Source organism: Sinocyclocheilus rhinocerous, unplaced genomic scaffold (assembly GCF_001515625.1).
Source record: "Sinocyclocheilus rhinocerous isolate Xijiao unplaced genomic scaffold, SAMN03320098_v1.1 scaffold752, whole genome shotgun sequence".
NCBI classification, from domain to species: domain Eukaryota; kingdom Metazoa; phylum Chordata; class Actinopteri; order Cypriniformes; family Cyprinidae; genus Sinocyclocheilus; species Sinocyclocheilus rhinocerous.
The window spans coordinates 1,517,721-1,537,834 of record NW_015639777.1 but is presented as its reverse complement, the minus strand read 5'-3'; the positions used below and the strand labels follow the sequence as shown (position 1 = coordinate 1,537,834).

General features: G+C 37.5%; 1 protein-coding gene across 1 annotated transcript in view; it reads right to left on the bottom strand.

Annotated features, from left to right (window-relative positions):
- Positions 1-20,114, bottom strand: part of ulk4 (unc-51 like kinase 4) — a 234,135-nt gene that overhangs the window by 35,755 nt on the left and 178,266 nt on the right. Inside the window, exon 36 of the mRNA XM_016567664.1 lies at positions 5,992-6,177. Coding sequence (XP_016423150.1) covers positions 5,992-6,177 — 186 coding nt within the window. The remainder of the gene's footprint in view (positions 1-5,991; positions 6,178-20,114) is intronic.

Sequence of the window (20,114 nt, the reverse complement as noted above, 5' to 3'; positions counted from 1 at the left end):
CACATCATCAGGTGAACAAACATAAATTAAGTACACAGACCACAGCGTAAGTGCCTATCCAGTTAACACTTAAAGAAAAAAAAAAAAGCCACGAGTGGCAAAATCAAATCAGTTTCAAATCAAACTGTAGACTGCAGTCCAATGCATGTTGATTTTTAGGAGTAAAATAAAAAAAATATTTAAAAAAATAACAGTCCGGTCAAGACAAAGTGTAATCTTTTCAGATCATCACAAAGATAATGTACCTTGCGAGATTTCGGGATGGACAATGTCCTCAAAAGACGGCAGAAAAAACCAAGTGTTCCCAGCTACTCCGGTGAAATTGCTGTTCCGTTCGCGTCAATTGTCTGAGTGTTTTTTACGTACTCCATCGCTTTCTGTGGATCCGTGAAAAGCTGCTCTGTGTTACCTGGCAGAGTGATTCGAAATCGGGCGGGATGACGAAAGCCGAATCGAGCACCTATTTGCGCATTTCACCGAACGCCGCTCTTTTCTTGGCCTCGTTTGCTGTAAGATCTGGGAAGAGAAAGACAGGTTTTCCCTTATAGGTCAGCCTTCCATTTTGACGTGCCCTTTGGAGAATCTGTTCACAAATGTGGTAGAAGTGGACCCTGATAATGAAGGGCCTGGGTGGTTGACCGGGTTTGGGCTTTGGCTGGAGTGACCTATGAGCTCGATCGAGCAGCGGCTTCTCTTCCAAGTTCATCAGGTTGCGGAGAAGGTTCAAAACAAATTCCGTCGGACGGTTGCCCTCTTCTCCCTCGTCGATTCCGATCAGCCTGATGTTATTTCTCCTTGATCTGCTTTCGAGATCCTCGCACTTGAAAGACAGAGCGTTAACCTCGGTCTGAAGTTTGGCCACGGTAGTTTCGAGATGCGCAAGAGTGTCACTCGCGGCCGTCGCAGAGTCCTCGACAGCTCGCAGCCGCTCTTCATGCGAGCTAAGATATTGCTGTATTGTGGCAACAGCCGAAGTCAGCTCTTCTTTAACACCGTTGATGTCTGATTGTAGACCACTAATCGCACTTTCGATCTTAACACAATTTTAATTTTTCATGGATTTGAGCGATTGTTTGAAAATTTCAGCTGAGAGTAACTCCCCCTCGTGAGTACCTCTCGAGTCAGCCGAGCTAGCCGTGTTAGCCTGCGTCTCTTTGCCACCTCGTTTGCTGCCCGGAGCTGCCATGAGAACACACAGTGTCTACTAACTTTATGCCAGTGTGTGTTCATAAATCATATCCCAGTGAAAGAATAAAATAAATAAACCTCTAGGTCTGATTATTATTTAATTGAAATTTCACCTGTCAGGAGCTCAATAAAAACGCGTCCACATCATGTTCGCGCAACAGCGTCCCCCCGAGGTTTGTTTGCATTCTGAGAAACAGATCAGGTTCTTATCAGGAGGGGAAAAAACTGATGCAATCAATGAAGGATGATACCAACATGACAGACAAACACATTTGCCAGTGTGGCAATGTCAGGGTTCCCACAAATTTCGACCATTTAATTTCCATTCGTTTGTGATCACTGAATATGGATTTTATTAGATCTGTCAAAGTAGCTTGTTAATGGTTTTGATTAAATATGTTTAATTCAATTATTATTATGAGTTCACTGAAGGTATACCTATTGCAGGGGTCTCCAACCCTGCTGCAGGACAGCTACAGTCCTGCAGACTTCAGTTCCAACCCTGCTTCAACATACCTGCCTGTTGGTCAAGTAACCCCAAACACCTTAATTAACTGATTCAGGTGTGTTTGATTGGGGTTGGAGCTGCAGGACAATAGCTCTCCAGAAGCAGGATGTGAGATTCCTGACCTGCGTTAGTTTTCTTCTTCTTTGTTGTTGTTTTCCGTCATTAAAAATTTTCCGCCATTTTTAATATTCCAAAAACCTGCATTTTTTAACTACTCCTAGACAATTGCTTTGATTTTCATGGAAATCAAATAGGATGATCTTCAGACCATGGTGACAAAAGTTTATGTAATTCAAGTTGATTAGTCAAACTGTTTTCAACTAATTTGCGAATGAATTAGACGAAGAGCATGCCAAAATAAATGTGAGGCTACATCTTCACAACGCTTTAGCGTATTCAGACAAAATTTGGTGCATGTTATGATGACAAAGACCTGAAGGTACGTGAGAAGTTTTAGCAGTGCGCCACCTATTGATCAATATATATATATATGGAAAATGTACATTTTTGCTACATTTTGCCACCTATTGGTCAATAATTAATAAGCAATTACATCACATTAAAAGTGATTGTATTCATGGGTCAAAAATTTCAAATTTTTGCAGTTGGTCTGATGCTCCTTGCCATGTTTGCTTAGCTCCTCATTTTGTGGATAATTGCTGCTTGCAGCTTTATTCAATTGTATTATTATGTTATTGTTTTTGTTGTTCAGTGTGATTTTGAAGAACTAATTAGAACCAAGTGGATTTGGTGAAGTCATTCTTTACAGATAATTTTGTAATAAATCAAACTCAGATGGGAAAAGTCAATTGCATTCTTTTTGTGGTGAAATTTAATTATCATTGTAGCTCAACAAGCAAATTCGCCCATAAAGGAAACACTGATTTATAGAAATGTTCCAGTGTGAATTCTCTGATATTTCCAGGTTTTCCATTACGGTAGGAACCCTGGTTTCCATAATTAACTTTTCCTTTATTGGATGGGGGTGTCGTTTCAGCAAAAAAAAGAAGAAGAAGAAAAAAAAAGAAGAAGCGAGAGCAATTTTACCCACAGAAGCTCAAAGGAATCAGTGTTTATTTTTCATATGAATGCTCGAGTGTCCCTGAAGTGTCAGTTTGAGTTTGTGGCTGGGCAGTGTGTGAGTGATTTGTTTGGATGAGGTCACTCTCTTCTCCCCGGAGTCTGCCAAAGCCAACAGCTCCTCTCCAAATATCTGCAGAGTTTGAGCACAGATGAAGTCATCAGAACACTGATGACAGAACCACAGGCCGGGCAAGGGGCACATATTATAAACACATGCATATTCCCAGTATGCAGAGGATACCCATATATTTGCACAGAATACCAAATCCACAAGTTTTACAACAACATATTTTCCAAACCTGCCCACAAACAAGTTTATCCACAGACTATCCCGCAATACGAAAGAAGAGCCTTTCCAGGATCTTGCAGAGTGACCATAACACTAAATACTTATGCATGCATGGTCATGATAAGAATGAGTTTAAATAAGTAGGATATGAAATAATATTTTTTTCTGGGTCTGGGCTAAAAGGCTTTATTTTATCCACTGGGAATTGATTGGTGTCTACATGACAAGAAATTGAGCTGAAAAATAAGAGCGCATAGTAACGTCAGCCGAAATGGAAAGACGTTTCAAAGACAAAGCAAATGATTCGATTTTTTACTAAAGTTTATGTGGAAAGTTTTCTTTGGAATAACACTGATGAATCATTCATGATAAAATCAGGAACATTTATAAAGAAAGTAAATAGAGTCAATTTTGGTTTCTTGTTGACTTCGACTATACAGTACAAATGAAATAATCACATTTTGACATGATTATGTAAATCTCTGCCTTGAAAATTACTAAATAAATGTTATTCGTTAATAGAGGCAAATTGTTGAAAACATGGATAACGACAGGGATTAATCCTGATTGAGAAATCAGTCATTCTCATGGTCTCACCCATCATAAATGAACTGAATGATCAATGACACGCTGACTTTCACACAGTCAGTGCTAGTGTGATTTATGTAAACAACCCCGGTGTTATTTTCATCCAGACTGATGATTTATATTTTGTCCTTGCTGATGTTGGACAGTCCCCCTAATCAACAAATACATGCAGATGAGAGGACCAGGACAGGCTGAGAACGAAATTAAACAGCCTGTTTTTGTTACTCAGTAATAATTGGATATCTCAACATTAATATCTAATATCACATATAAAAATGAAAAGAGAGGAAATCAGCAGTCATGAGGGACAGGATGCTGTCCTCCTCACTCTGCATGGCTGTAACCAACCCTTCAATTACCCAGAAGGCCACACTGTACAGGAAACACAGTTCATGCCCTCCTACCACACAGACTATCCAATATTAAAGAGAGGGTTCGATTTGCCACACACAGGCACATCACATATTGAGCTGACACACTGACTCTGACAGCACCAGAATTTAAAATAAATAAATAAAATAATAATAAAATAATCCCTACTTGTACTTCCTCCACAGTCAGACACAGAAAGTTCAGCTCAAAAATAGTTTTCCTTCATATCTGATGGCCAATTACTCTTTAATATTATTCGTATTACTCTGTAGAGCTGAAATGATGCATTAATAAATCATAATATTATTAAAATAAAAAACAGATATGATTTATTAATAAATAATATTAACAAATACATCAGAAAATAATACACTAAATAGGGCACTTAATTTTAACTTTAATTTTGAATGATTTTTTCCTTATTCCTCTGTTTGGTGTAAACATATGGCTACTTAAAATGTGCTTAAAGGATTAGTTCACTTCCAGAATAAAAATTTCCTGATAATTTACTCACCCTCCATATAATGGACTTCAATGGTGGCCAACGGGCAGAAGGTCCAAATTGCAATTTCAATGCAGGGCTCTACACGATCCCAGCCGAGGAATAAGGGTCTTATCTAGCCAAACGATTGGTCAATTATCTTAAAAAATTCACATTTATATACTTTTCAACCCCAAAAGCTCGTCTTGCACTAGCTCGACTTCATGCATCAAGTAGTCATGTTGAAAAGGTCACACGTGACGTAGGTGGAAGTACCGACCCAGTGTTTACAAAGCAAACTTGCAAAGAAAGTCAAATGCCCCTTACAAAAAAAAGGTAAAACAACAATGTCAGATGATTTTGAAGCTGGAAGAGGAAATCAAATGGAATTTTTCGCCCTACCCTACCTTTTTGAATTTGCAAATGCGCATTGCGGAGCTAGTGCAAAACGTGCATTTAAAAAAAAATTTATTTAGAAAACTGACGATCATTTCGCTAGATAAGACCCTTATTCCTCGGCTGGGATCATGTAGAGCCCTTTGAAGCTGCACTGAAACTGCAATTTGGACCTTCAGTCAAGAAAGACATCTTGGATGACATGGGGGCGAGTAATTTTTCAGGAAATTTTTATTCTGAAACTGAACTACTCCTTAAAAAATGGTTAAGCCATTTACCATCATATTTAAAATCAGATCTGGTTTCCAGTGTTGCCAATTTGGGGATTTTGTCACCAAATTTAGCTACTTTCTCATTGTAGCTGCAACTTTTTTTTTTTTTTTGCGACAAGGAGCTATTTTAGCTATATTTAAATAAAACTAGCGATTTTTTGGAGATTTTTTATTTTTTACTTGGCCACACCCTGCCGTAGGCCCGTGACCTCTCACGTTTGCTCTCAATCATGCCAATGAGTCTGCGCAGTGAACACACCAGTACGCCACGCCTGCCATGACGCACACCACAATTTCATTATAAGCATCAATCAAGATGGCGGAGAAAAAAATGAACATCTTGATTTAACCACGGACACAAAAGTTATACCACAGTCATGTCAACTAGATACTGAGAGAGAGACACAGTGCATCATCGTGTCATGTGTGCTGGGATGCAGTATTTTGCACTTACTTTGTAGTAATAGAGTGTGTTGACTGAGATAAGTTTGTATGAATAAAGTTTTTGTTTTTGGAGAATCATAATATCTCTATATATATATATACTTTCCTTTACCTTTACCAAATTTACCTGTATTTACTTTGTTTTCATATTTGGCGACTTTTTGTGAAAAATGGAGACTTTTGAGGGTGGTTCTAGAGATTTTCTGAGGGAGGGGTTTGGCAACACTGCTGGTTTCCCACTTTACTCGCATTCAATACAGCAAAAATGTAGTCTGCTTTTACTGCAACATATTACGAATTGTTCATACTGCATTCATAATATACATTTCAGTTATGTGCTGGTCTCAAATCAGCATTTGCGTGCACTTACCAAGCGTTTCAGCACGCGGAGCAGCAATTTCTGCTGTCTGGGCTCAGAGTGTGTCTGCAGTGCGTGTGCCAGGCTGAGCAGCTCCTCCGGCTGCAGGCGGTCCGCACCCTCTCCTCCATACAGCTGAGCCAGCAGAGACACACAGTGACTGGCCTCCTCATACACCTCACTGTCATTACACGCCAGCTGCGGGAGAAAAACACATCTGAATATTTACCCAGGAACAACTAAAATAAAACACACAATGATAGTATGTATTAACAATATTACATACAAAGTATACAAAACAAATAATTATCCACAGCAGATTTAATAAGAAAATCTTTGTCAATTTTAGTAAAATAGTCAATATTCCTGCATTTATATAACAGTCAAGATGACTGAACAGGATGAATTATTGAACAGCTGAGCTGCAGCCAAGCTCTCCCTTCATGCAGATATTTCTAGGACTTTTATATTGCTCATCTATTGCTTTTGGGAAATATGAAACTACATCCTTCAAGACTCAGCACTACAGATCTGTTTGTCTATGTACGGTCAATAGCAGTGGTCTAGAGATTCTATCTTATATATTTATTTCAAAACTTCTCATTAGGTGCCATATGTTTCACTTGAGATAGGGTGTTATTTTGTCAAAATCACACTGTAAGAGGCTTTCAGGGAAACATATATGGATTTTTCTAGCTTTTTTTGAGCATTTACATTTGCATTTGACAGATGCTTTTATGCAAAGCCACATTTTATCAGTTTATCAGCTTTCCCTGGGAATCAAACCCAAAAACCAAGGGTTTGATGTACTATGTAGACAAAATAAGATTCATACAAAGTCCACCTAGGACATGTATAGGACAGCTCTACTACAAAGGTTGTTCAGAAATCATCAAAGCTTTGACATCTAGATCAACAACTTGGTTCAGGTGAGTTGCATACAGTCGTCTTAAGGGTACAGCAGAAAAGTTAATCCTAAATGTAATCCTAAATTCTGCAATTCAGTCATTATCTTTTCACCATCATGTTGTTTCAAACCTGTATGACTTTTTTTTATGTGGAACAAAGGAGGATGATTTTTGGCAGAATGTTATGAACTCAAGTCACACTCATCACTGTTTTCTATACAATGACAGTTAATAGTGACATTGAGGCTGTCTTTCTGCATAACATCTCTTTTTGTGTCCCACAGAAGAAAGGAAGGCATACAGTTTTGGATCAACTTCTGATAGGTAGAAGACAATTAAATGACAGAATGTTCATTCTTTGAAGACTGAACTATCCCTCAGTTACATAGTTGTATAGTATACCTGTATTTCAGTGAGAGTCCACTGTGGGCAGGGTACTCAGCATTATGACACAAAAAAAGAAACCTTCTGCTCACTGTCTATGATAATTGTGGCTGGTTAGGACTAGTGGTTGACCGATATGGGTTTTTTTGATGCCCACTGCTGATACTTTAGAGAGCAAGACGGCCAATATAAAGCTGATATAGGCCTATATGATATCACACTAAATAACACATGCATAACAATTGCTGCAGTTAAATTTATATTTATTTCACACAATATTTACTAAAAACTTGGAAAACAAATAAGTAAATAAATAAATAAATTAACCAGATTTATATTTTAGATAGAAACTTCTTGATACTGTTATCACTAGTATCTTTCATAAAGAGAGCAGAACTCTCCTGTCCACATTCAATAAACACGGCTTGGATCCTTTGCATGGACGGAAGTGTTTTTATGCAGGCTATGCACAGAGCTAATAGCAGGATTTGCTGAAGTTTGTACCATTACATGTTTCGTAGATATTCAAAGACTTGATTAAAACCTGTATTTACTGAATGCCGAGAGTATATGAAAAAAGTATTATAGCGTTTGCATTTCTATTATTACACAGAATATTTAAAGACAGTAAACCAAAGAAGGTGGAGGGGAGCTCAGGCACTGGGTTCTCAGTCAAAATAAAACTCCTGCTTGATTTGTTGCCCAAACAGAAATACCTATCAGCCAATAATGAAAAAGTGCAAAATATCGGCCATGGCCATGTGTAAGAGTGAGATGGAAGATGGGAAATGTTCATCCAGAACTAAATTATGACTAAATTATACATTATGAATATTGTAAGTGGAGTTCAGAGAAATAATAAAATGCAAGCACAAACATGCACCTTTAAGAAAGGAGTGAATCAATGCAGTGGATTTCAAACTTTTTGACTCGAAGCATCCCTCTATTGGCTTTTTCAATGGTATTCCTGCTGGAAAAATATGAAGATGCTTCTTGTTTCCAAACTTTTTAATTAACAGAAACTGCCAAGAAAATATATGAAATTTAATGAACTACAATTTATTTTGTGATTCCAGATTGAAAATTGTGATTCAGTATGCTCTTCAATAGAAACTACATATAATTTATTGAGAAGCCACCCTGTGGCCTCCTTGGAAGTTTGCTGAGGCCCCATTATGCATTTTGTCAGTTGAATTTTATAAAATAAATGTCATCACATTTTTATTTGTTTTGTATTATTTAATACAGTTACAACCGATTATTGGATTGCATTTGTCTAAATTATATATATACAGTGGGGCAAATAAGTATTTGATACACTGCCGATTTTTCAAGTTTTCCCACTTACAAAGAATGGAGAGATCTGTAATTTTCATCGTAAGTACACCTCAACTGTGAGAGACAGAATAAAAAAAAAAATCCAGAAAATCACATAGCCAAAAGCTTTTTTTCCCCTAACTGAAATTATGCCTTTTAAATTTCGAATATAATTCCAATTTTGATCATATTTAAGTAGAAAATTCTCATTTAGTTTTTCAGTCATTTTGACAGCCCTACTGCATACATCTACTACAGTACACGGATCTATTCCGTATAACTAAACACAGCAACATAAACATGGCAAATCAAAGTCGAGAAAACATAGTTTGCGTCTCATCTGGCCATACAGCGGTGGAATGTGTTGACAATCCGTTCAGTCTGTACTAGTGGTGGGAATTTTGATTCTTTCAAGAGATTCGTTCATTTTCTTAAGTCAACGAACGTATTCACTTGTTACAAAAACTGATTTGGCTTTATTAAAATGTGTGCATAATCTACTCATTAAATAAATAAAGTCTAAATAAGTTGCTCAGATGACCAAAGCACAAAGTTTTCTTGCATAATTAACATTTTAATTGTTTGGTCAGACAATTACACATTCAGAAATCGGGGATTAAACGTGGAGATATGTTCTGTATGCTAAATATGAATACAAGCGCATGTGCACAATACCTATAACTGCGCTTTGCATCCGCTTTCTGCTGATTGCTGATCGAGACTAGGGATGTGCGGGTCTAAACGGTGCGAACGAGATGTACCAGTTCATTCAACTCGTTCACGAACGAGATGTACCAGTTCATTCAACTCATTCACGAATGACATGTACCAGTTCGGTCATTTCATTCACGAACGAGAAGATGATCTCTCGATCTCGTTCAGACTCAAAAGAAACTCGTTCAGTGAAGGGCGTATTCGCTCACTACATTCAACAAATCACATGCTCCGTCACATCTCAAACTCGAAGGCTATTGGCTCGAGGTTTAGTCATTCTTTGACAGGATGAAACAGTCCACAGAGCTACCCGGTTCACTGATCTGCGCATGCGCGTATTCGTTCACTACATTCAACAAATCACATGCTCCGTCACATCTCAAACTCGAAGGCTATTGGCTCGAGGTTTAGTCATTCTTTGACAGGATGAAATAGTCCACAGAACTGTTCACCGAGCTGCGCATGCGCTGCTAAGAGCGCCGCGCTGAGGAATTTCAGTGTACGAGAAATATTCAATAAAAGTCAATGGATTACGTGAACGAGAACGATTCGTTCACCTAAAAGATTCGTTCACAAACTAAACATCACTAGTCTGTACTTCACACAAGCGCGTGACATGTGAGAGCTCACGCTATTCAGATACAATCACAGAATATGACAAAGCTTGTGTTTAAAAGCGAAACACACTGGAATGAATAATTCACTGTAATTGCGTTAAATTATTTTAACACGTTAAGGATTGTAAAATTAATCGCATGCATTAACGCGTTAACGATGACAGCCCTAATATATATATATATATATAATTAAGGTAAACTTAACATTAGTATGTTACATTAAACCATAAAACTTTAATCAATGGGTTCTAGAAGCTTTAAATATATTAAGTGTGAATGTAAATCATATAAATATTGCTTTGTCATATTGTGTAACACTTCAAGATTTAATTTTGTGTTTAATTTTCGCACAATTTCCATACACTGCACTGCACCGGAAGTTGCGGTGGCCGCTGATGCTAAATGCAGAAGCGATCATGCATAGAGTTCATTAGAATCATGATCAAAGATTGAGGCTCTTTACAATTCTCATCCCTAACCAAACCTGAATTAGCTGGAATTGCTATAAGCCAAATACCGTGCAGAAAAGTCCCATATTGGCAGTGATATAATCGCAGAGGAGAGCTGAAAAGTCAAAACAGGAAGAGTTATGTTCTCATCCTCAGAGATTGTGGAGACTGCAGTTACAGGCTTAACATGTTCATCAGGGGAGCGGCATGGAGTGAGAGTTCTCAACCTAGACCACAACAATCCCCGCTCAGCCTAAGACTGAGATAAAGACAAAAAGCTACACACAAGGGCCGTGGGGATTTTCTCTGCCGCTCATTTCGGCCCTCAAAGGCCTGTGTGGCTGGCTCAGGGATTCCAGCCCCTTTTCGGCACTGATCTGCTACTGCCCTCTGCCATAAAGGCATAATCCCAAGAGACTTTGGGGCAAGGGCCAGCCGTGCCTAATCCCGCCCCTCTTTGTGATGCCGCCGGCCACTCAAGAATGGAGTGTGGGGCTTAGGGAGGCCACACAATACCCCCAAAGAGCACCGCCCCCTCCCCGGCCAAAAGAGAGGCTGACTGGAGGGAGATCCCCAGCACTGAAAGGCCTTTGGTGTGCATCCACGGGCTCCGCGGCTCCGGTATTGTTCACATGCCAACGCGGAGTCAGAGCAGAACAAGAGTTAACACCTGCTTAGATGGCCTCCCAAATCTACCTTGTTTACTTAGCAGGGCTTGTAGATGCATCGGGGAAATCAGGCTGAGGAGTCTAATGGGACTGTGGGCTGAAAAGCACACAGGAATCAGGGAGATTAGGGAGTGTTAATGCCACTTGTGGGCTGTGAAAGGATGATTGGACGAGAGAAAGAAAGAATGAGAAGAGGAGGAGAACCAAAGCCTATGGGGACGTGTAACGTGTAGGCCTCTCATGACCTCCGCATGTAAAACTGGGCCTGTGTATTTGAGGCAATCGATATTTCCCACCACCTCATGCACCACTGCCTTTGGAACAAACAACACTGCAAATTACATTTTTCAAACCATGTGTTGCTTCAAACTGTGAACTCAGCCGCCCCGTAAACAGACTGCAGGGAAGATCATGTGCGATTGTTTGCGGGCAAACTCAGAATATTTACCACCAAAAATGAAAAGAGTGGGGCGTAAACACATGAAAAGCCTTTTATACTGAGCAGAGACTTTGAGGCGACACATTTCCGTTTCGGATCAACTATTTAAAATGCAGTATGTCCCTAGCACACATAGACAATCTGTTCACCTGATCCTTGAGCACCATTCGCCCTTGACAAAATACTCACATACGGTCCCATCCTGGTGATCTGCTTCCACATATATGCATATGCATATGCGCGCATACACACAAACTCAGCCAATGCTGTGTGTCCCACTCCTATGGCTGTGGATTTTTGTTTGAATGTCCCTTAGAATTATCTGGACCTCAGAAAAAATAAACAAATAAATCAAATAAATTAATAAATAAATAAATAATTCTTAAAGTATTTTTTTTTTATATATATTATTTTAAAAAGTAGTGCCTAATCATTATTAAGCAGATGGTTTAAAAACCCAAGGTCAATGAGAGAGTGAAGCTGTTTATTTAGTTAATGGAAGTAATTTTAACCAAACACTATATGCATAATTTGTGCAGTGGTTAAAGTGGCCTTTTGAGTTTTAGATTACAGATGTGGTATTCTGAGACAGAACTTTGTGATATAAGAAATTCGGTAACACTTTCTATGAAGCCCATATTTATAATACACTATAAGGGTATTCTTAAGGCATTATAATGAATGCATAATGCATTATAAAAAACCGTATAATATGTTATATCATCTTATCAAATAATCATAACAACAATTATAATACATTATAATGCTTACGCATTTGTGGTTATAACTTTCAGATTATGATTATTTATAACACAATGAACACCATATTAAACCTACTTTTACATTTATAATGGACTATATATCTTGACATTGTTTATTTAAGATCTGCACAGCATCTTACATCTTGTAAGTGGTTAGGTGTGGAGTTTTATTTGAGTGTTCACTGTGAGGCTAATATACATTTTTATGTGAGCTAGTTAATAATTTCAACTGAAAAAAAGCAATGTTTATATGTTCGGTTACATTTTATTTTGATGGTTCCCTTAGTCTATCGACTATAAGCAACTTTGCAACTACAAGTCAACTAACTCTCATTAGAGTATTAGTAGGCTTAGGTTAAAGGTAGGAAGAATGTTGACGTACTTGCAAAGTTACTTATATCTGTTGGGGAACCATCAAAATAAAGTGTTAGCATATTAGCAGACATACTACTAATACTCCAATGACTGCTAGTTGACATGCAGTTGGCTGCAGAGTTACTTATAAACAGCTGTTTAAAGGGTACCATCAAAATAATCAAACTGATATTACAATAAAAATTGTTCAAAGCAAATGTGTCATATTACACATTCATCTGATCTGATATCTGATCTTATGGCTGTTTGAGGAAAAATATATTATTATTATTATTACTATACTTATAAGTGGTCATTGATTGCTTTAAGTAAAGTAGCATGAGAAAGATGGCAAGATATGAGACTTATAATACATTTATAATGTATTATAAGTCTCATATCTTGCCATGAGAAATATAAACCATTGCAACTTAAGTGGATGCAACATGTTCACTGTGTGTTATAAATCATCATACTCTTAAAAGCTATAACCACAAATAAGTAAATATTATAAAACATTAAAACTGTTCTTATGAATACTCATAAGATTATATAGCATATTATAAGGTTTTTATAATGCATTATGCATTCATTATAATGCCTTAAGAATACCCTTATAATGTATTATAAATATGAGCTTCATAGAAAGTGTTACCAGAAATTATTTAGTATTTCTGTCCAGTCTTCTGCTTTGCACACTTTTTTGCACTTTTTTTGTGACATTTGCAGAATTTGTCAGACTGGATTTAAATATAGTGCAATGTTAGCCAAAATATTTAAAGCACTAAATGCATAGGTCAGTAGATGTGTAGAATGTTGTGAATAACATGTTCTGCTGAATGACGAAATTCTGTGGAAATCTTTCTGCACAATTCTGCAGGCAGGTAGTTGACATTAAATTTCAAGCAGTGACAGCAGTGTCCTGCAATGTGACATGATGTACTTCATTTGAAACAATTAAGAAAAAAATATCTTTTAATACTTGCACTGTTAAAAAAAAATAATTAGTCACAACGTAGCACTATTTAAATGAACTTTATAAAAGCTAAAATGTAATACACTGTATGTAATACAGCACCTTAAATTTACATTTTATATATGCATATACATTTTCTTCTAAAATCTTGATCTGCAAAACAGTGGGACACTGATGATTCAATTGCCTGCGACACAGTTATGATGTTGTTCATTAAAAACGCAGCTGGCATTTATTAACCAACGTTGTCAAATGATGAGATGACTGAAATCCTGCTGGCATCATCTGTTTGTTTATCATACATCTTCACTGTTAAAAAGTACAGTCATAATGAAAAATGCACTCAGCCGCTTCTGACGACTTGATAGAGAAGACATGGTGAGATGACCAGTAAGTAATACAGTGAGCAGCCAATGTGTGCTGTTTTTTACTGTCCACTATGTAACTAATAGGGAGCGAATCAGTGAATAGTTCTGAAAATGTCTCATTCCCTGGGCAGTGTATTTACTGAACTAGGGAGTAGATAGAAACATACCCATGGTTTTTCATCTATAGTTTTTCATCTTCAGCTATTCCAGAAGGTACATGTCACTGTAGTGTGTTTGTATTAAAATATTTCCCAAACAGGTCCACCAGAGACCACTGGTCAAACAACAGCCAGTCTTGTTGAGCCATTGTTGGTTTTGGGCTAAAACAGAGCTTTCATAGTGTCACAGAGCCACAGGCCACATTTATTCTTGAATTATATTTATTTTGTATCTGTATAATATCTAGATATTTTTTAGACTGACTGCATTGACTTCCTTCCAGTGCGTCTCTGGTGTGATCAATTAGAGATCACACCACACTTACGTATGTACAGTGCCAATCGCCACTTATTACATGAGGTTGCATTCATTGAAACATTTCTGTCATTCCGTATATTTTCCATCATTACATAATTTCCATCATTTCTGGAGTTTCCTGTCAGTAAAAGATAGTAACAGGGATTAAAACTGAAGAAAAAGGGAGGAAAAGTCTAAAAGAAAGAAGCAAGATTCCAAGTGTAAATAATTTGATTTTGGATATTGTTGATTTTCTTATTACTTAATTACATATTTATTACATAGTAATTACATTTTACTTAGTGGAACATGAATAATAAAAACAAATTTGCATTTACATCTTCATTAAATGCCGTAAGAATCCATCCAAGACCATCTCCAGACCGTCTTGGGTGAATTTACATCTTGCTTTTAATGTGGTCAGTTGTGACGTCATCACATAAAACACTTTAAGAACAGTGCCTTGACTGATTTGCAAGAGAATGATAAGATATCAGATTTTAGATAAAAAATAAATAAATTGATTACAAAAATCAGATTTGAGATAAATACATAAATCAACCCAGGGTTTAAAAAACAGCTGAATTGCATGTTAGTTTTAGAGTGCAACAATGCTTCTGTCAGTTTTTCCTGGCACAGTGGGCAGAATCAGCTAGGATTCTGCCTTGAGGGTCACATGGGCACAGCTTGCCACTCAAACACACACACACAAAGAAACTGGATCCATGTCTGAGGGTTACCGAGTTGAGTGTGTTGGTGGGGAGCTGGTCTCTGGTCTTTCTGCCATCTGTGAGAATTTTATGCCACAGTGCATCACTATGCCAACCACTTTCATTTCGCTCTCTCTCTATCTTCAGTAGAAGGGTCTGTCAGTGTAGTCTCATCTAGACGTGTCAGCTGAAAGCCTCTATCAGACATGAGTCATATACAGTGAAAAAACTACAACAATGGAATACGAAATACAACAAAGCCATACACACAACCTAATACTGAACTGCATTTCTGTTTATTGCATCTCCCACAAACACCCAGACCCTCTTTTCAAAGGCAGTGCAGAGTCTTCATCTACGCCTGGCTGTCCTAATACGCTTTCATGAGTGAAAGACACAAAACCTTGGCAAACACAAAATTCACTGGCGACGAAATTCAATCTATCTCGCTATCAATTTGTGGCTTCCATACATCTTCACTGTTAAAAAGTACAGTCATAATGAAAAATGCACTCAGCCGCTTCTGACGACTTGATAGAGAAGACATGGTGAGATGACCAGTAAGTAATACAGTGAGCAGCCAATGTGTGCTGTTTTTTACTGTCCACTATGTAACTAATAGGGAGCGAATCAGTGAATAGTTCTGAAAATGTCTCATTCCCTGGGCAGTGTATTTACTGAACTAGGGAGTAGATAGAAACATACCCATGGTTTTTCATCTATAGTTTTTCATCTTCAGCTATTCCAGAAGGTACATGTCACTGTAGTGTGTTTGTATTAAAATATTTCCCAAACAGGTCCACCAGAGACCACTGGTCAAACAACAGCCAGTCTTGTTGAGCCATTGTTGGTTTTGGGCTAAAACAGAGCTTTCATAGTGTCACAGAGCCACAGGCCACATTTATTCTTGAATTATATTTATTTTGTATCTGTATAATATCTAGATATTTTTTAGACTGACTGCATTGACTTCCTTCCAGTGCGTCTCTGGTGTGATCAATTAGAGATCACACCACACTTACGTATGTACAGTGCCAATCGCCACTTATTACATGAGGTTGCATTCATTGAAACATTTCTGTCATTCCGTATATTTTCCATCATTACATAATTTCCATCATTTCTGGAGTTTCCTGTCAGTAAAAGATAGTAACAGGGATTAAAACTGAAGAAAAAGGGAGGAAAAGTCTAAAAGAAAGAAGCAAGATTCCAAGTGTAAATAATTTGATTTTGGATATTGTTGATTTTCTTATTACTTAATTACATATTTATTACATAGTAATTACATTTTACTTAGTGGAACATGAATAATAAAAACAAATTTGCATTTACATCTTCATTAAATGCCGTAAGAATCCATCCAAGACCATCTCCAGACCGTCTTGGGTGAATTTACATCTTGCTTTTAATGTGGTCAGTTGTGACGTCATCACATAAAACACTTTAAGAACAGTGCCTTGACTGATTTGCAAGAGAATGATAAGATATCAGATTTTAGATAAAAAATAAATAAATTGATTACAAAAATCAGATTTGAGATAAATACATAAATCAACCCAGGGTTTAAAAAACAGCTGAATTGCATGTTAGTTTTAGAGTGCAACAATGCTTCTGTCAGTTTTTCCTGGCACAGTGGGCAGAATCAGCTAGGATTCTGCCTTGAGGGTCACATGGGCACAGCTTGCCACTCAAACACACACACACAAAGAAACTGGATCCATGTCTGAGGGTTACCGAGTTGAGTGTGTTGGTGGGGAGCTGGTCTCTGGTCTTTCTGCCATCTGTGAGAATTTTATGCCACAGTGCATCACTATGCCAACCACTTTCATTTCGCTCTCTCTCTATCTTCAGTAGAAGGGTCTGTCAGTGTAGTCTCATCTAGACGTGTCAGCTGAAAGCCTCTATCAGACATGAGTCATATACAGTGAAAAAACTACAACAATGGAATACGAAATACAACAAAGCCTTCCACACAACCTAATACTGAACTGCATGTCTGTTTATTGCATCTCCCACAAACACCCAGACCCTCTTTTCAAAGGCAGTGCAGAGTCTTCATCTACGCCTGGCTGTCCTAATACGCTTTCATGAGTGAAAGACACAAAACCTTGGCAAACACACAAAATTCACTGGCGATGAAATTCAATCTATCTCGCTGTCAATTTGTGGCTTCCATGAAACGAAGGAGAGGTAAATCTCTCTTTTCAATTATGAATGTCTCACTCGTCTGGATTGATTATTTTGGAAATGGATGATCTATTATTCATTATAGGGATCGGTTAATGACACATGAAAATGCGATGGAGAGCAGAAGGTGTGTAAAAACAGCCCTTGCGCACTTACTATAGCCTAATAATGGATTTCATATCAAGAATTCTTAATTATATATCACAAAATTATTATTGGACACAGTGGAATCAATCTAATGCAAATTGCTATTACAATTACATTATTATTTGTAGGATGTCATCAGGCATGATTTGATATCTTTGTATTTACCACTGTATTGTCCGCATATCATCAAAACTCTAAAAATAAAAGTTCCAATTAGAGCCAAGAAGGGTTTTTCTGTCTGACATTGTGTCAACCCTGGAACCTTTGAGACTACCCATGGACCAATCTGCTGTAAGTGTAAGACTAGAGCTCAGTAACAGTGAAATGGGAGAATAATGTATCCCATTGACTTCTGAAATGTAACAAAACTATTTAAGACATACTATGTACACACTGCAGCTAAATTTGGTTGTCAATTCATCTTTTAATGCTTAATCCTGTTCTGTACACACAGAGTTCAGTAATTTATGGGAGTGACAACTGAATTCTATAACTGAATTGACTCCTGAAATATGCAGATAGTGCCAATCGCATTTGCAGAAATTCTGCAGGGTGTACGGAACTGAAATGAACAACTAGTTGTTAATGACATGTTTAAATGTATATCAGAGCTGTGGTGCAAGAAATCACAGGGAAGGAGGTATATCTCCTTCCTTGTATATCGCGACATGCACCTGCCTACTTTATTATCGGTAACACTTTAGTATAGAGTCCAATTCTCACTATTAACTAGTTGCTTATTAGCATGCCTATTATTAACATATTGGCTGTTTATTAGTACTTAAAAAGCACATGTTCTGCATGACCATATTCTACATTCCTAATCCTACCCAATGCCTAAACTTAACAACTACCTTACTATAAATAAGCAGCAAATTAGGAGTTTATTGAGGCAAAAGTCATAGTTAATGGTTTGTTAATAGCGAGAATTGGATCTTAAAATAAAGTGTGACCTTATTATCTCTATAAAATGGATCGCTTTATGAACTGAGCCGAAGAATAACAAGCCCAAAGATGCTTAATAAGCATTGCTTATAATAAGTGACATGGCAACACTTCCAAACATAAACAAAACATGATGGGTCTGTCAGTGGTTTAGTTAAAATCACCGAACTGTTCAGTTGACATGTCCACAAGAGGCGCTATAAGCAATACATACATATTTTTGGGGGTTTATTAAAAGGTCCAGTGTTTTTAGTGTATTTTTTGCAAAACGATACAGCATTGCATAGCACGTTTCATGGCACTTTCAAAGTAAAATGTCCACTGTGCTAAAGTGTGTTCAGTGTCAGAAAAATGTAAATGTGACTATGGAAATGCATTATTACATAGTTGTAAGTATCACGGTAGTTGAGGTTAATGCTCTATCACATTTGAAATTAATGTAATGTACCTTAAATCACATTACAAACGTGAGATAAAACTTTTTATTTTTTTAATAAAACGTAAAAAAGTACGTGACTACTACGCAAACGTGAGATAAAAACAAATTTGCTGAACCAACCATGCTGCTTTAGCTTCCTCCTAGGAGGCTTTGAACTCTTTTTGTGGAGTGTCGTAACTCGTGTTTCAGAAGACTTGTACCCCAGCACTCCACATCGCAAGTGCAATGCCGTACCAGCTGTGCTACCGGGCAAGTTTAGTATGTCAGAAAAGCCATACATATAGATCCGGTTATGTAATGCAAACATCAAAATGTATTAGTTTACAAATCATGCACATGTAAAAGTGTTTTGAGGAGACAACATAGTATTGTGCAAGGAAATGCACAAGAGTAAGTATTTATCAATTATTATAGCGATTATAGCTGGAAACTGCAGTGAAATATATGTACAGGTACGTTTTTGTAGTTCTGCAGAAAGTGTAGGGAGAGTCACGTATTTCCAATGAGCCTAGGTTGGGTTTCAGTGATCTGATCACAAAGCGTTTTAGACACAAAGCATCTTTATACCCAGGCCTATGGGTTCTTCACAAGATAAATCATTGCTAAAGACAAAGTCTTGATTTTTGAAAGTGAAACTGCTCTGGTGATGGATGGATGAAGATTCCAATCAATATTTCAGTTCAGCACCTCCAGATTGTTCTGTGAACTCCAGGTGAAGCTAGCGTGCAGGTTAGAGAATGGAGGAAACATTTCTGGCCCCTAAGTTTCATAAATGTTTAATGCTATAGTTTAATAATGTCCATAGTGGAGGAAAAGAACATTGAGAACCCGATTTATTTAACAGATTTAAGTTACGGATCTGAAAAACAACATATTTTCAAAACAAAGTTGGTAGACCGCCTGAATGACTAGTCAGTCCTAAGTAAGCCCTGTCTGAGTTGTAGCACGGGGGTAGCTTGTGGGGATGTGGGTTTGAACCTGGCCTGGCTCATGTCCCAGTTGCATTCCCCCCCTCTGTCTCCCTATTAGGTTTGGGTATCGTTTGAATTTGATCAATTCCGATTCCAATTCCTCTTATCGATTAGTAAGTACGTTTTTTATATTTAAATAATTTGCCACTGATGATTCAAACGGGGAATTTTGAGCAGTATAGAGTAGGCTTGTTGTTTATTGTTTCTCCGATCACAAATGCAGAAATGGTTTTATGTTTACGCAGCACGATACGCAACGCAACGCGTAAAAAGACAGTATAAGTCATTATAATCAGTAATTATGTCCCCACTGGATGCAACAAAT